The sequence below is a fragment of the Diabrotica undecimpunctata genome, chromosome 10 (genome assembly GCF_040954645.1).
Source record: "Diabrotica undecimpunctata isolate CICGRU chromosome 10, icDiaUnde3, whole genome shotgun sequence".
NCBI lineage: Eukaryota > Metazoa > Arthropoda > Insecta > Coleoptera > Chrysomelidae > Diabrotica > Diabrotica undecimpunctata.
The window spans coordinates 15,068,701-15,087,267 of NC_092812.1; the positions used below are offsets into that span (position 1 = coordinate 15,068,701).

General features: G+C 30.5%; 1 protein-coding gene across 6 annotated transcripts in view; it reads left to right on the plus strand.

The window, feature by feature from the left end:
- Positions 1–18,219, plus strand: part of Sap47 (Synapse-associated protein 47kD) — a 127,659-nt gene extending 109,440 nt beyond the window's left edge. For 2 of the 6 annotated variants that reach the window (XM_072546476.1, XM_072546478.1), the window contains exons 7-8: positions 1,462–1,584; positions 14,742–18,219. In XM_072546476.1, coding sequence (XP_072402577.1) covers positions 1,462–1,584; positions 14,742–14,881 — 263 coding nt within the window. In that variant the 3' untranslated portion in view covers positions 14,882–18,219. Of the gene's footprint in view, positions 1–1,461; positions 1,585–9,042 lie in introns of all 6 variants that reach the window. The other 4 variants (XM_072546479.1, XM_072546480.1, XM_072546477.1 and 1 more) reach the window with 4 other exon arrangements.
- The last annotated feature ends 348 nt before the right edge of the window (positions 18,220–18,567 follow it).

An 18,567-nucleotide genomic window follows, 5' to 3' on the forward strand; every position in this document is an offset into this window, starting at 1 on the left:
TAAAATTTTGGGAGGGTCATGACCCCCCCGCCCTTAAAAATTTGGTGGTAACACTAAAAGTGACCTTGCACCAGAGAAAAGTAATCACCCTCAAGATCCACGACCTCACCAAAAAAATTTCTGTAGCTGCCAGTGTGTGTAATACATATTTTTTTTGTGAGAGTGGAAATCTTCTAAAGACCGTACCAGATGAATCGTACCTAGCGTGTGTTGTGCTAAAATGTGCTTTTTTTTTGAATTTTATGAATTTTTAAAATTTATTTGAGCAACCGTGAACTTGTTTGCAATTGTGTTGTTTGTTTAAAAATATGTTACAATTATAGATTATGTTACATATTTTTTTATCATAATTTAGAAGAAAATTTATATTACAATTCGATAATTACGTTACAAGTGACAACGATGGTCGGCGTAGGCCCGATCGTCTGGTGCCTAAACAGCAAGCATAAACACGACAATATAAATCGTTGTCCGGCAAGCTGCTTAACTTCAAACGCTTTTTGTACGGAGATCTTATGTGAGCTGGGTAGGCCAGTTCCGATCGGGCCTATTAATGATATTTAAAATGCCTGAATACGATTCGATGCTTTCTGTGGTAATATAATAACATAGTTGTTTTAATGGACGCTAATGTATTGAGTGATTTAGTACATTTAAAAGTTATTTACATGCATTAACATAATTTTTGAATATATGTTTTTCAATTTTAAAGCTCTTAAAACTACTGGGTAGGCCCGGCCTATCCTGCCTACCCCCAAAAGCCGCCACTGCTAAAGACAAGTTTATTTATTTTCGTTTAATTTACAACTAAAGCAAATAATCTATAACGTACCGAGCTGTGTTATCTGATTGTTTTATCGGTTCGTTAATTTTCAATGAAAACCTTCATTCTTCGCAACAATAACAAGTTTTTTCAAAATAAATAAATATTGGTTTGAAATACATGGTGATTCCATATAAGTTTGGTTATGTGTATCTCGAAAAGTTATGACTTTGACGTTATGAAAAACAGTATTTATTGACGTGGAAAATACTCAGGTCTTAAAAAATTCTACTTAAATGGCAACCCTATCAGTGGCGTAATAACTGGTATCATTCGCGTGTGCCCGCAGTAATTCCTTGGAGATAGCCACAAATTCTGTTTTTCTTCTATAATTTGATGTGTTTTAAGCTATGTTAACTAACTGCAAAATGTCTTAAAGACACGTTAGGTGGTTTTAAAATAATTATTAAATTAATTTTTAAATACAACATGCTGTAAAAAACATCATATATTGACATAAAAATTGTGCAGTTATAATAATCACCCCTATTAATGCAACACTGTATTTTTTGTTGACATAAATCTTACATTTGTATAAAATTTGGGGTAAATAGAAATTTGGTTGAATGTAGAACGTTCAGCGATTTTATATATAGTTTGAATTGACAAAAAAATGTTGAGTATTATTTTTTATTAAGTAGATGATAGTACAAAAAAAGATATGCATGAATTTGTATCTGACACACTTCAAGCCAGTAGTGAAGATTTAAATGAAGTACGTGAAGGAATGAAAAAATTAGCTTTAGGATCAAAGAACAACGGTAAGTTTATATGTGCTTTTATTTTCCTAATGTTCAGTTCATATACCATATTTTTAGAATTCCTAACTAATATTTACCACTTGTATGAATGCAATGACATCATGAGCCATACAGTTCACAATATTTGTTGAATGTCTTTTGCGTTTGGTGTGTAGCTTAAACGAATTTGTATTGAATATGAATTTTTATTCAAACCATTTGTTATTTACTACTGTAGCTGTACCAAAAACTATCATTTGTTGTGTCGTAGTACAACAAGACGTTGGAAAGAGAGAGAAAGAAAGGTACAATATCTGAGACTTTTAATAAGATAGTGGAAGTATGATGGCTTGCCCTGCATATTTATTCAATGTTCGTAGAATTAGGATAAACAGTTTGTCGACATTTGATATGGAATTTTACTGAAATTACAACAAATTCGGAAAATATCATGAAATACATATTATTGAAAGAAAGTAGAATATTAATGGAAAGAATAGAAAATGTTAAGTTGTACACAAATTCTGGCATTATAGTACATTTGAAAATGATCGATAGCACACATTTTATAGCAAAGGTCATAATACAAGGTTGGTTAATGCAAAAAACGTAATAATTGATACCTTCTTATCTGAATTTTCACTCGACTTTAATATGGCCACCCCGACAAATCTCAAATACAATACATCATAAAATGCAAATAGCAAACCCTAAGGGATTAAGCAATAACTGAACGCCTCAGTGACGGAGAACATAAAATTATATATATATATATATATATATATATATATATATATATATGAAATACTGGATATTATTGACTGTCGATATAAACAAACAACACAGTTCATTAGGGCTGCAGTCAGTAGGTTTGGTCGGGATGTTATAGAAACACTCTTTTGACTTTTGGTCGAGCTTTCGGAATTCTGTTATTCCTTCTTTAAGACACTGTAATTAGAAGAAAGTGTAAATATTTACAACATATCTCAAATTGTCATTACAACTTACTAGTCGTTGAGATTATTTTTCTAAAGCTACGACACTCAACATTAAAAACACACATATAAAATATAACATTTAAAATATACATTTATGGACAATATACATTTTAAAATTTAGTTGGAAAGTTAAAATTTTGTTAGTGACATCTTTTCATGGTGTGTTTTGACTGATCCATAGAGAACAGAAAAAAAAACAAGAATTTTTATCTTGTATAAATAAAAAGTCAGACATAGATAAATTGAGCAACATTTATTGTTACTTACTGACAAAACATCAAAAATAAAATAAAGATTTAGTTTTACATATACACACCGTAATACACCAGCATACAAAACATGTTGCATACTATCAAGACAGGTTTAAGATACTACTTCCCTTAATATAATAGCAGGAACTCCTAATTACTTTTTAATCACACTATTTTTGTTTTTTTTTTCTGTTCTCTATGGATCAGTCAAAACACACCATGAAAAGATGTCACTAACAAAATTTTAACTTTCCAACTAAATTTTAAAATGTATATTGTCCATTATTTTAAATGATATATTTTATATGTGTGTTTTTAATGTTGAGTGTCGTAACTTTAGAAAAATAATCTCAACGACTAGTAAGTTGTAATGACAATTTGAGATATGTTGTAAATATTTACACTTTCTTCTAATTACAGTGTCTTGAAGAAGGAATAAAAGAATTTCGAAAGCTCGACCAAAAGTCAAAAAAGTGTTTCTATAACATCCCGGCCAAACCTACTGACTGCAGCCCTAATAAACTGTGTTGTATATATATATATATATATATATATATATATATATATATATATTCAGGGATTCTACAGTATTCACTGTCTTCCCTCGCTCAACCGTTTCCATCTCATAGAACATAAAATTACTTTAATATAAAAAAACTAACATGTCAATATTACGTACCCACATTAATTTTTATGAAAATACTAAATATTGGTTCACAGTGATAAGGTGGTAACCGCAACACTTTAACTCCATGTTCTTTTGCTATTTTATCTACACTATAGAGGAAAGGCTGCAAATATGGGCTGGTCTTGTAATATGGGCTAGGGAGGTTTAATCCGTTAATAAAACTACTGAGAAAAAAGAACATCGACACACGGGATATAAGAATAATAAATAATCTGTATGATGAACAAGAAGCTGTCATAAGAATAAATAATTTAAAAACTAATAAAATAAAAATCAAAGGAGGTGTTAGACAGGGTTGTGTCTTCACTGTTTATTGCATACTCAGAGGAAATATTTAAAAAAGCGTTAAAAGATGAAGTAGCAGGCATAAAAATAAATGGCCTACCCATACGTGAAATTAGATATGCTGATGATACAATACTAATAGCAGAAAATATTACAGATCTACAAAGAATTTTAGATAAGCTTGTTGCAGCGAGTGAAGAATTTGGTCTGTCACTAAACATAAAGAAACCAAAATTCATGGTTATATCAAAGAAAAATATTAGATACATCAATCTACACATAAATAATAAGACGATAGAACGAGTTCAGAATTATAACTATTTAGGGGCAAACATTAATGAAACAAGCGATTATACCAAAGAAATTAGAGTTATAATAGAAAAAGCTAGCTATAATAGAAAGACCTCAGCTTAAATCTTAGAAAACGAGTACTAAAGTGTTATGTATTTTCTGTTCTTTTGTATGGTGTGGAGACATGGACTAAATAAACAATATCTCAATAAATTGGAAGCATTTGAAATGTGTACATATCGAAGAATGCTGAGAATTTCCTGGATAGACAGAATAACCAATGAAGAAGTACTAAGAAGAATAGAGAACAGCAGAGAGATACCGGATTCCATCAAAATTAGAAAACTGCAATATCTGGGTCATATAACACGTGATGACAGATATGAATTCCTAAAACTAATAATGCAGGGAAAGATTCAAGGAAAGCGCAGCATAGGTAGAAGAAGAATGTCCTGGCTGAGAAACCTCAGAGAATGGTTTGGATGCAGTTCAACTGAACTCTTTCGGGCTGTAGTGTCAAAAGTTAGAATAGCAGTGATGATTGCCAACCTTTGTCGCGAAGATGGCACGTAAAGAAGATCATTTCTTGATTAAAATGACTACATAATTTAAGAATTGGAATAAATTGATATGTTTAAAAATTTTAGGTAAAACCCAAACATGTTCAGAACAATGCTGAATGTTGTATTTTAGAAAATCTCCGTCATTATTTTATGATGTTATATTGAGCTTTATCTTACGTACAATAAAATTTGTGCTATCAATATTTTTCAAATGTACTATAACTTCTGGATCTTTAAGGGATATATTATATATAAAGCAATGTATAATCTTAACGACTATAACTATTACTATAATTATTACTTAAGTCTAGCACTTTACTGTTCTATTTTTATGAATAGTTAGTAATACTATTTTATGTATACAGGGCGAGTCACAACTAACGGGACTGAAGATTACAGCGAAATGGCAACATATTTAAAAACAATTTTACATTAATAATTAATTTGTTAGTTGATAAAAGCTGCATTTTAAAATAATTTTGAAATATAGAGGATGTCCCAATAAAATTCATGATTGTATTCATGTATTTCATGATTGATTATTTAACATCTTCTTACAGGGTGTTCAACATATATATTTTCATTCTTGGATGATTCAATGTGTAACGTGAGGCTTATTTTATATGAAACACTATGTATATTAATCAATCGTAATATTAAACAAAGTTTCCTCTTTTGAATTGTGTAAGGATGTCATGTACCTAGGTGTCATAGTTTTTGTGTAATTTACAATTCGTGCGAATTAGAACAGGCAATTAGAAATGCAAAGACTGCAAAATCAGTAGGCCCTGAACACTGCATATACTTTTAGATATGTTCAACAAAGTATATACAACAGGAGTAACCGAAGATTGGTTGCTGTCCACGTTTGTAAGACTACCATAGTCAGTACATGCGACAGAATGCTCCCAGTACAGAACAATTTCCTTAATAAGCCACACGCTTAAGATATTTTTCAAAATAATACATAGGAACAAGAGGACTAGGAACGAGAGAGGCTCTGTTCGCTTTTAACGTTCTCGTGCAAAGAAGACTAGATATGAACCAGGATCTCTATGTCTGCTTTATAGATTATCAAAAGGCTTTTGATAGAGTACGACATCAAAAACTCATAAAACTGTTAAAAGAAAAGAATGTGCATAGTCGAGATATACGGGCCATATTGTCAATCTGTACTGGAATTAAAAAGCAAAGGTTAGAATCGAAAATGTCGATACAGAAACTATAGACATTAAAAGAGGTGTTAGACAGAGTTTCGTGCTGTCCCCATTGTTATTCAATCTGTATAGCGAAGCTATTTTTAAGGAAGCAATATCAGAGGAACAACAGGGTATATCAATAAACGGAAAAATCTTAAACAACATAAGATTCGCAAACGACACCGCTGTTTTTGTAGAGAGTCTAGAAGCACTGCAACGCTTAGTAAATAGATTACATCAAGTCAGTATAAAATATGGACTACAAATGAATATTAAGAAAACCAAGTGCATGATTATTTCTAATCAACATACAGTAGGAAGACTAGATATCGAGGGAAAACAAGTAGAAAAAGTGAATAACTACAAATATCTGTGAACCTGGATAATTGAAAACAATGACCAAGGTAGAGAAATAAGGACACAGGAAAATTGCAAGACAAGCATTTATAAAAATGAAAACAATGTTTGTTAATCGAGACCTTCCTCTGGGGCTGAGGATAAGATCCTTAAGATGCTACGTGTTCTCGACTTTGTTGTATGGAATGGAAAGTTGGACACTAAAAGTGAATAATATAAAGAAGTTGGAATCATTCGAGATGTGGTGCTATCGAAGGATTTTGAAAATACCATGGACCCAACGAGTTACAAATGCAGAAGTGTTAAGAAGGCTACAAAAGGATTGCGAGGTCATAAAGCACATTAAAACAAGAAAGCTGGAATATTTAGGCCACATTACCAGAAGTGCGGAATATGAGATATTAGGGCTCATAATGCAAGGTAAAATCAAGGGTAAAAGATCCATAGGAAGATAAAGAATTTCCTGGCTAAGAAACCTAAGAGAGTAGTATAGTTGCAGCTCAGTAGATCTTTCAGCGCAGCCGCCAATAAGGTACGGATAGCTGTGATGATAGCAAACCTCCGATAGGAGAAGAAACTACAAGAAGAAGAAGGTGACAAGATCGACGAACTTGATATCCTGCTTTCTGTTATTGATATTCATAGATATATATATATATATATATATATATATATATATATATATATATATATATATATATATATATAATCCAACTAGAACAATTTCGGGTGAATTAGAAATCAGTCAAACGAGTATATGTAGAATACTTGAGACAAACCACTATGATCCGTATCACACTCAACTACACCAGCATTTAACAGAACAGGATTACGCTAAACGTTTAAATTATTGTTTATGGGCATAGATGGAGATCCTGATTTTTTGAAAAATGTATTGTTTACAGATGAATCTTTTCAGGATAATACAGTAAGCCAACATTATTTATACATATGTTACCGGTCCGTATTTTTTTGACGGAAATCTCAATGGAATAAATTTTTGGATCCTTCTTGAAAACGCTCTACTTAGCGTCCGAACAAAAATGTGATTCCAATTGGACGGAGCTCCTGCTCATTATCACGTGATTAGAGGCGATCTATATAATTGGTCACCTAGGTCACCAAGATTGACTTAAACGGATTTCTTTAAATGAGGTTATATTAAAAATATTGTATATACTACACCCCCTACTACTCTAGATGATTTGAAATTAAGAATTTCGAACGCTTTTGCGTCTATTACACCGGATATGTTAATAATTAATATAACTAATCATTTGAAGATATAATCGTTTGTTGTAAAGTTTGTTTGGCAGAAAATGGTTGACTTCAATTAGTGCGGTCGTAAATATTATTAAATTTATCTGACTTGGTCCATTGTTAAGACCGGTTCAGAGCGATAAGCAAACGAGGTAGACAAAGTTCGTCTTTTGACAATTAACACTGACTAGACGATACTCCTATATCGCACTACCATCGAATTCCAAAAACCCTCTTATCAGTAGAGTTTCGTCAATATAATCCTTATCTGTATTAATGAAATTATAATGAGTTTAGATTGTACGCAATTAAATCAACATTAAAAAATGAAGATTGACAAATTTTACCAGGAAACATATTTAAATTTTACCTGAAACCGGGCCTTTTATACTATTATCGGTTAACCCAGGATGTTTATAGTTGGTACTAATCAACCAAAGTCAACCATTTACTGCTAAACAAAATTTACTTCACAATATGTCAAGCATTTTGAACATATGTTACATAACTGATCATTTTTTATTTATAGTAAGTTGTGGTTAATTTTGTATTATTTATGTATTTGTTTTATTAAATTTCTTTCTGTTTTGTTATGTATTTAATTATTTTCAATAACGCAATAAGATGATGGGTTTAAAAATCATCGGAATCCCCGTTTACGAAAATTGTAAATTACACAAAAACTATGACACCTAATGTTATACCGGACATCCTTATACCATTCGAAAGAGGAACATTTGTTTAATATAATAATTTCTTAATATTCATGGTGCTCCATGTAAATTAGGCCACATATCACACATTCAATAATTCCATAATGAATCTGTAATTTTGAACATCCTGTAAACAGATATTTAATATCCAATCATGGAATACGTTTAAAAAATGTCCAACTATTTAGACACAAGAAAAAATATGGTATATTTGCTTAAATAAGTTGAAAATGATTCTTCTTTTAAAACTTTACATTTTAAGAAAAGTCGACATAACTCAGAACCCTCTGTACTTAGGTAAAGGACACCTTTATGAAACTATACCTTATTTTTTGCGGACAGTTAGAAAATGCAATAAAATACAATGTGAGACATAAGAAAAAATAAAACTTTGATACGCCGCAATTTATTGGGACACCCGGTATAGTTTAAAATAATTTTGAAATTTAACTGTTATCAACAAACTATTAATGTAAAGTTGTTTTTATTTAAATCTTTTACTCTTTCGCTGTAATCTTCGGTCCCGTTAGTGGTGACTCACCCTGCATATTACGAATAATAAAATTAGTGATTCAAAATACTTCCATTGTATTAAGTAGTTGTAGAAAGTATGTTCATATGTGTTTATGGTAAAAGTGGCATTTTTGCTTACCAGTAATTAATGTGCCTCCCTTCGGGTAGCTCCGTGTCACGCCTTATGAGTTATTCTTGAGCAATAATGTATTCGAGATTTATGCTGCTAACTTTAAGCAGATCTATGTATTATGATACATGAACTGAACATTAAAAAGTTGTGCATGTTTATATTGCCTATATTTAATAACTAATATGATAAGAAAACAGATGGTTAGTTTCCTGTTTTGTTTTGTCGCAGCTTAAGAGGATGGACGACATCTTGCTTCCTTTATTTCCTAAATCCCAGACTTACGTTTAGACTAATCTTAATTCTTCCCATTTAACATCACTTTTAGTTGACTTAGTTTAGCTTTACATACACCAACCCCGTTTTCATTTGAATTGCTTCACACCATAGTCACTAATTCACAGAGTGAGACAGATTTGATTCCATACATTTGATTTTGAAATTTTCTTAAGTACAAGAGGCAGAAGGGTAATACATACAATTTAGAGTACATTACAATTTTTTCAATTAGTTTTAATGACGCTCTTATTTCATAAGTCTGAAATAATCCTAACAGTCCTCCATTTACTATAATATTATTAAGATAACTTTTTTTCTCTCATATCAATTTTTTAAGAACTTCTTAAGTTCAATAATTAAATCAATAGAGAATAACACTCTATTCCTGATACATTGATATCATAAGTCTACAATTTTTTTTTGGTTGTAAATGTGAACAACCTGTAAAAATAAATGGTAAATTAGTCAGTATCTGACAGAAAATAATGCAAAGCCCTTAACAACTCCTTAGGAAATTTCAATATTCTTAGTATAAGCCAACCTATCCACTTGATCTCATAGTAATAAGTCGATGTTTAAAAAACTCTACAGGGTGCTTCCTGAAAGCAAGTAGTATAGTAGGGTGGAATATATAAGATATTTGGTATGTTTTAACACACTGTTAAACAACCGAGCAGGATCATCTACTCAAATATACATATACATTTGGTATATATATGACCAAGGAATAAAGATACCACTAGAATAAAATAAACCAATCAGATAAAAGACATGAGACCATTCTACACATGGTACGAATGGGAATACCGGAAGGTCAAAAAGAACATTTCGAGATCAAATTGACGAAATAGACAGAAAAAGAATGTATCGAATATATGGAAACGGATGGCAAGAGGCAGGAATGCGGGGATAAGGGAAGTTAACCAGTGAAATTTTGTGGATTTTGCGTTATATCTACGCGTGTTACCTACGCAAGTAAGACGGCTATATTCCTTATATTTTTATGTATAGGCTGTATTACCTGTATCCGTACAGGTAATACAGCCATAGCCGACATGTCCAACAGTGTGTTAAACCAAACAATTTTAAATACTGCATTGCTTAATTAGCAGATTTAAAAATAATTTTTGATAATTTGGCCTCTTCTATTTTAAGAAAATTTCTGAAATAGAATTGAATGTGAATCACCCTGTTACAAATATGTTACTTGTATTAGTCTTAATACTAATAGAACAGTATTAACTTTTAATGCTGAGGTTTGGATATTTAAAATTAATATTGCATGGTGTCAATGCTGTTGTATTTTGTTATTCTATGTCCACTGAGTGCCCTGTTCAATTAACAAATGTTTTATGAATTTGTGCAAGCATTTCTTTTAATTTGTAATTTGTAAATTTGTCATATTTAATGGATTCCTAATTAAAATACCTAAACTACTAATAACTCTTAGCTCTAAAAAGATGTGAAGATGTGTATAGATTTGCAACAATATAGCGAAACAACTGCGTCGCATAATCGCACATTACACTGTGAAAAGACTTCGAAAGGTAATGACAGGTGCTAATATCGTGTGGCGCGACAAAGTTCCGTTGGTAGTGATTTACGCATATATTAATCCACGAAAGTACCTAAACATTAAAAATTTTGGTTCAGTAGTCAGTGTTGTTGATAGAAATTATTGTTATGATTTTAAAAATATATCTCTAGCATAATAAAAGTGATTATTTTTTATTGAGAATATTTCAATTTGCAATAAATTCTTGTGATGCTTCTGCAATAGTTAGCATAAATTACGTGTAAAGAGTAAAATCCACTAAATATACAAATATATTTTTAAGAGTTATATATCGTCCTTAGCGAAAAGATGTCAGGTTAAAAATATATTGAAAATGCATATCTTTTCATGAATTACTACAATATGAATTGTGTTTACTAATTTTTACTGTTGAGTAACTCATGAGCATTAACTCACTTTACTTAACTAATTAATCCATGCTTAACTAATGTTCTTGAGGTCAGTAACCGGTTTCTCATAACCGATACATTTTAAGACACTGAAAATGCTTTTCCAATATACGTATACGTCGCTGAGAAATAAATAGCATTGACGCTGGTCATTTTACGCGTTAAGATGCTACAACAAAAAACAAGAGAGTCAAAGAAACAATACTCATATATCCAAAATACAAATGGAATAGGTGGTAAAGACCAAGGGTATTAAGTTGTCAACTAAATTTAACTGATTGGATATGTTTTCAGATTGTCAATATTAGGTTCATGAAAAGCGTGAGTTTTCAAATGTGTGCACAAATTCTATACAAATGGTTTTTGGGCAACTCGGTTTCATACAGTGGGCTAGACTGTGACCCCTGAGATAATTTTTGTTAGCGAAGCTCTATTATAAAATTGTTGTGTCTACATGTATTTTTGTGAGAATCTAGCACATTCCAAAATTATGTATTGTAAAGAAGAAGCACATGCAACGTTCGAAATTTACTCAATGAAGAAATACCTTTGTTGGTTGTGATCACTTAACACTTATATTAATCACTTTACTGTTTAAGGTAGAGGTAGAAAGATGTTCTCAGAACTATCCGACCTATTACAGCCTCATTTAAATTATATCTTCTAATATTTTATTCTTATAAACGAAAACAAGAATTCCCAGAGTAAGTTTGAAGTGAACTTTGACATTGAGACCTTTAAATTGAAAGTATTGTAATAACAGCATTCAGTTCTCTCCCAATGTCAAATAAATAGGTACCATAATTACAAATATAGCTTCTGCCAATTTCAAACTTAAGCTTTACAAGGATAGTTCCTGTAGTCTCGACCATATTAATTTTTGTGTGGTGGTCAGTTGGATTCTACTAGCACATCTTTTGCATTTTGATCTGACTGTCTCGTTTAATTCAACGATGTGTGCGATATTAAGGACATTTAAAAGAATAAAAAGGTATCAAAAATATGTACATAATTTTGTAATGATCTATACTGATATTTATATGTAAATGAAAAACATCTTTGTCTTCCTAAAATTATGACACGGGTCCAGTTTGAGTTGCTTAAAAATGACAATACAAAACAGATTGTGTGGAATAATATAAGAAAATATTAGTAGAGGTACATATATCTATTATAAGATTTATATTCATTTTCAAATGAAAAATTTGTAGTCTCAAATTTCAATGAAAAATTCAATGAAATATCGCGTGTATTTAGTGCGATAGGTAGGAAAACATATCAGTATGACGAAATTAGAAAGTGGATTCATTGTAAATACTTATTTAGCATCCTGAGTGTTGTAGATTAGCTGTCACACGGCACTTAAAATGAATATAGAGATACCAGTATACACTCATCGACAAAATGGATCTACCTATATCTAAGTTTTATACGCATTTTTTTTAATACTTGATGTTATGGCGATTTTTCTGTGTATAGGTTGATTATTTAGTCAAATTGCAATTCTTTTTTACAAAGGTTTTTATTTCACAACAGTTTTTACTGCTTTTACTGGTATATCTCCAATACTCTCGGCATATTTAATCCTAGATTCAGACACGCTGACTCATCAAGTGAAATAAAATAAGGGTAGAGAGAGAAGTACCTTCGGTACATGTGTAAGAGTGAGAATAATATATGTTGACGGCCCTAATATGACCGCCGCAATTACGTTGAAGGAATCTACAGTACCGACTGTCATAGATCAACTTTTATTCGCTAGGCTAGTCGTCACTTGTTGAAGAAGTAGAAGTACTGACATTTGACAGACGGAAAAAAAGAAGGCGATTTGACAGCTAAATAATTTGTAAATTAATGTGGTTTTAAAATGACGGATGACGACTGAGGATTATCGAATAAAAGTTGAACTATGACCGTTGGTAATATAGATTCCTTTGACGTAATGGCGACGGCCATATTGGGCCGGGATTTGTAACATCAACATATAACCTTCTCACCCTTACACATGTAACGAAGGTACTTCTCTCTCTAACACATTGTTTTACCTATGTGTTGTGGAATCCCCCTAGAACATCTACTCTATATAAATATATATATATATATATATATATATATATATATATATATATATATATATATACATATTCGAACAAATTGAAGTCAAATCTAAATGAAGTGGACTAGGAATCAACAAAGGAAAATTAAAATTCGTGTCAGTAGAAAATATAGACGAGATATAAACTTTTGCCAAAAAATATTAAAATTTATTCACAAAAAAGAGGGAAAGACAAAGTTGGAGATTAACAGCAACGGTAGGGTCAAACGAGGAAAAATAGCTATTTATAGAATAGGTTAATAAGAAAACTACTAGAACAGAAGATATAAAGTAAAGTCGGCAAAGACCATGGATGAATACAAACATGAATGAAAATGGTAACACATAGTAATAAAATCATAGACGATAATGTGGTATGAGTATGGAGAAGAGGGAAGATAATCCTTTAATAATGACAAGGAGGACTGGATACCTCTAGTTAAAAGAGCAAGAATCAGATTGGATTGGATGTGATGGAAGTAATAAGTAGAAAACTTTAAAAATATGAAAATACACGAACAATTGTAAAATAAATGGCAATACGTTGATAATATGGTTGTTTGCATCTTAAATAAAATGTGTGTGATTTAATTGTTGCTTTAATACAATTTTTTGAATTGACTAAGTTTTTACAAAATTTTAAAATTAAAACCACAATAAAATGAGATCATTTCTGGTGTGTGATACACTGATGCCACAAAAAAATATTAAATAAAAACAGTACATAGTCAATATATAAAGGAAAAAATCGCAAAACATTGATCCTAAATTTGTGGAAAATGTCACCAGTGAGATTGCTATTTATTGGTGCAGCGGTAAAATTATTCTAAGCCATATTAAAAATGTACATTATACAATGAATCATATACTTTATGAAAATATGTTTTATAAAGTTCGAAGTTCAATGTACTCAAAGTTTTGATTCATATTTAAATTATTGGTTTATAAATATTCTCTAAACTGAAACTAAATGTAATGCTGCTTGAATTTGATGCATTAAAAGCGAACGAGACTAAAAAATATCTTAAATCTCAAAATTTTCAAGTAGCTTCAAGTTTACTAAGATGAATTTATACTTAATTGTGAGGGAAAGGCAACACTTTTTACTTGAAACTTGAGTAATCCCAATTTTTATATAGTCTTTAAGGGGTAACTACGAAGACAATTTTTCATTTGTAAATGATCGTTTTTTCCAAGGTGTGGACCCACCAGTTGCTCAGATTTCCCCAAAATATATGTGCAAAACAACCAGGAAACTAATTCTCTGAGCATCTGGTTTCATCAGGACTGCTCAAGAATTTTTGTATATAGCTTCTTTGATCTGGCACTTTATATTTTCTTCCGCTAAAAAAATAACTTAAATTGGAAAATGTCATATTATATATAAATGTTTTACTTAAAGAATATTTTTAAAAACAAGATCCTGTTAGCAGAATCTACTTCCCATAAAATCACATTTCCAATTTAATTTTAAGTTTTATCGAAAGAACATCCACCACTATCAAATATACATATTACCACAGTACTCTACATTGCGCATTTTTATTTTTGTTTTTGCCTTTTTTCCTTATCCTTGATGTTGCTCGTGCAGAAGAAGAATGGGAGAAAGAGCTAGAGGCTGAGCTCCAAGATTACGAGATGGTCAGTGAGCAGAAATCAACCAATTCCAAGAGCGACAACTGGGAACAAGAGATAGATGAAATGCTTCAGGACGAGACTGATTTGAAGTGAATTTTCTTTTGGTATTTTTCATACTCTGACTGATATGTTATATAATATACATTCTGGAACTAGTTAGGGCCTATTTTATGGTGAGTAAGGATTGTGAGATACATTCCAAACTGGTTATTTAACATCACAGTGTTATTTAAGAAAAAAGATCCAAAATATTTATTTAACTTTTTCTATAAGTAAACTTACCTTCAAGGATCCTTCAGCTGTTATTTTAATTCTTTAAAATAAGATTTATGAACAATATCTGATTATTTGGACACGATTCCAGCTGTCAAAGTCGAGCTTACTGCCAAATTACATTCCAAACTACAAAATGCCATATTTGTATAATATATATATATATATATATATATATATATATATATATATATATATATATATATATATATATATATATATATATATATATGGCATTTTGTGCACGGATCACAAGCAAGTTTGGTATTTTAAATATTTAAAGCCAACTAAAAGTAACAGTGAATAATTAGCAGCAAGTGTTGAGTTTGTAATACAAGTTGACTGACAAATGACGAAAATGTATCCTAATATCAACAATTTATTTGTATTATAACTTAAATGATTGAATATGGAAACGAACTCTGATTGATATCATAGCTAAATAGTTGTTCATGAGAAAATTGATAGTTCTTCATGGTGAAGTTGAGAATACAGCATCTATGGAGGATAAAATATTGTGATAGGACTTGGATGGTAATACTTTCCAAGGTGTCTTGGTTAATGCGAACTCCAAACAGTGCTTCCCACTATATATTTTTACATGAACGTATACTAATACGCAATGCACTGGAAAATAAAAGACACTTAAGTAGGGTGCGAGTAAGATATAGTTTTTTAATTTTAGCTGTAAAATGCAATGTAGACATATGTGAAGCTTTTGGAAGATAAACTCGTTATAGTTAAAGTTTATTCTTTGCTTTTAGTATCCAATAATAACCAGTAATGGAAACAGGTATTTTCTCAAATGGTAAATTAAGATAACTTTATATTCCCGCCTCGATATTTAATCGCATAGTATAATATGATTCTTTATATCAGGTTGCTGGAAATATTTATTAGTGCATTATAATGGTGATGGCAATATTTAAAGTACTTACAGGTCATACAATCTAATACAATTTTTGTAATCATAAAACATTAATATACACATTTCGATCTATTCGCCATCTGTCTGGACATGTTGTGTGTCAATGTGATCCATTGAACATCACTTATATACCCAAATTCGTCCTAGTTTCCTACTTAGCAAGTTCTATTAGTTATCAGCCTTAATTCTATTGTCTGTAAGTAAGATACTTCCCTATTTTAGCTTTAAACTAAAGAAACCATTTAGATTTTCTTCCCAGACCTAGATCCAGTTGCTTCTACTCAGCTTTTATTTTTTTTGCCCAAAACTTTAGGTACTCCAGAGAAGCGCTAGGAAGATTATATGGTGATAAAAGTTTGGCAAGTCGATCTGCCGTTTTATTTCCTTTATTACCATCATGATTTGGTACTCACATAAGGGTAACTCTGTTTGATGTGTCGAGTTACTAGACCGACTGAACACTGTTCCAGAATAAGTTAGATGTATATGTAGAATAGTTAGATTATCCAAAGTTTACTTGCTATAAAAAAGATCAATTTTTCAACATTTAAAACGCTTCATGGTAATTGCTTCGGCGTATTCTGTTATCGCTGTCATCTCTGCCTGAAATATGGCCATATTTCCTCCTAGAGCTTTGGAGAGAGCAAATAGAGGTTTTTTACTCCCAGGTCTATCCATCCATTCATATATCTTTGAAAATAATTCACTCTTTTTAGTTGTGGAAATAATAGTGATTCTAATTTTCCAGATGATAATTTAATCTTCTGAAACAGAAGTATTGAATCTACAATTTATATAGACTAGTGAATAGAGCCAGTAATTTGTATCTAGTATAATTTTGAAGTTTGAATGTGTAAGAGATTGTTTTTATTTTAGCCATATGAAAGATATACTAATTGTATTTTTCGTACTTATTTGTGATAACTTATTAATCTACGCGATATAGGGTCTACACCTTATCTAATATATATATATATATATATATATATATATATATATATATATATATATATATATATATATATATATATATATATATATTTATATACATACATGTATAATACGTATTTTAAAAAAATAATGTGTCATTTATACATAATGCATTTCCAATTGCTATATATGCTGTTTTCGGTGTCTTCTGTTAAGTTATTTTGATGTCTTTATTCTGAAGACCACTGAAGTCTCAAGTCATAGACGGTTGGGGATGGTTTTCCAAAGAAATTCGCATGTAAAAACTTACCAACAGGTATTTTACTTCAACTTTGTTAAGTAATATGTTAGGAATAAGTTTAGCAATAATATACAAACATCAAATATTAATAATTTTATTATATTTGAATTATTCCTAAAAGGACTTGTGAATGAAAGTATTTTCTAAAATCAAGTAACAAATTAATTCCTTGTACTGAATCCAGATACTTTTACGAAAATAGCCTTAGACAATTATTAATAAAAAAAATTATAGAGTAAATTAACATTTTAGTTTTTTATTATCTGCGGGGGGTTTCATATTGAGCAATGCTAAGTACATAAAGGAATGTTTCGGCAATAGTCGTTTGTACTCGTATTTATAACAAATATAAGGATAATATAAGTGAAATCGTATGGGCTTTTACATGTAATTATTAGTTTATTTGGAAAAGTATATAACTGTCAACCATTTCGCGTGAGGGGAGATTTTAGTAGTCCACTAAATAAACTCAACAGCAAAAATCCGCGAACCAAAAATTTTGTAGAAGTTTGATGTTTATGACTGTTATGATTTTCCTAAAGAAAATGGTAGATGATTTGAGTATTGTTGACGCAAAACTGTTTCAAATGAATATATTCTTGAGCTAAAATATTAATTAAATTGATTCAAAAATTAAAAAAAAAATGATTAAGTATTAAGCATGTTACAATTTTTGGCGGTTTTTTGCTGGCCTGTTTATTACCCGTCTTTATTGTAGTTCTATTATATTGTTTATTATGTAATTTTGTTAAACCTTTATATATAAATATAAATAAAAACTCTATGTAATTATTTGAACAGTGTAATATAGTATATAAATAGTTTGTTTTGTTTTAGAACGCTGTTAATAATTTACAATCTGTTAAGTTTCAAAACTGTTAGCATTATAGCATTTAGGATGTAGCTTTTCGTGTGTTAAGCATGTTCTCCTGTATTCTAATTGTTATATAACATACAGATTGTTAAATAAATGTAGCAAATGTGCCCACTCATATATAATTTGTGTTTTATTTACTTGCCTCATACCCCATAATCCCCAAAAACCAAAATATTTCTTTAAAAGAATAAATTAAAACAGTTGATCTAGAGATCCTCCGACATTGATTTGATTACAGCTGAAATTTTGAAATAATCCGTAAGAGCAATAATAAAAACTAAGTACCGTAATTTGGGGTAACTTGAGACACTTTTTAACTTAAACCTGAAGTTTATTACATACGGAGAAAAAATTAATGTTCAAAAACTATTTGAAAACATTAGTCGCGCAGGTAACTATGATATGTTTATAGAGTATTTCTGTTTATTTTGTCACAAGTAGTTTTTTCAATTTCTTTTATGTCTGTCTCA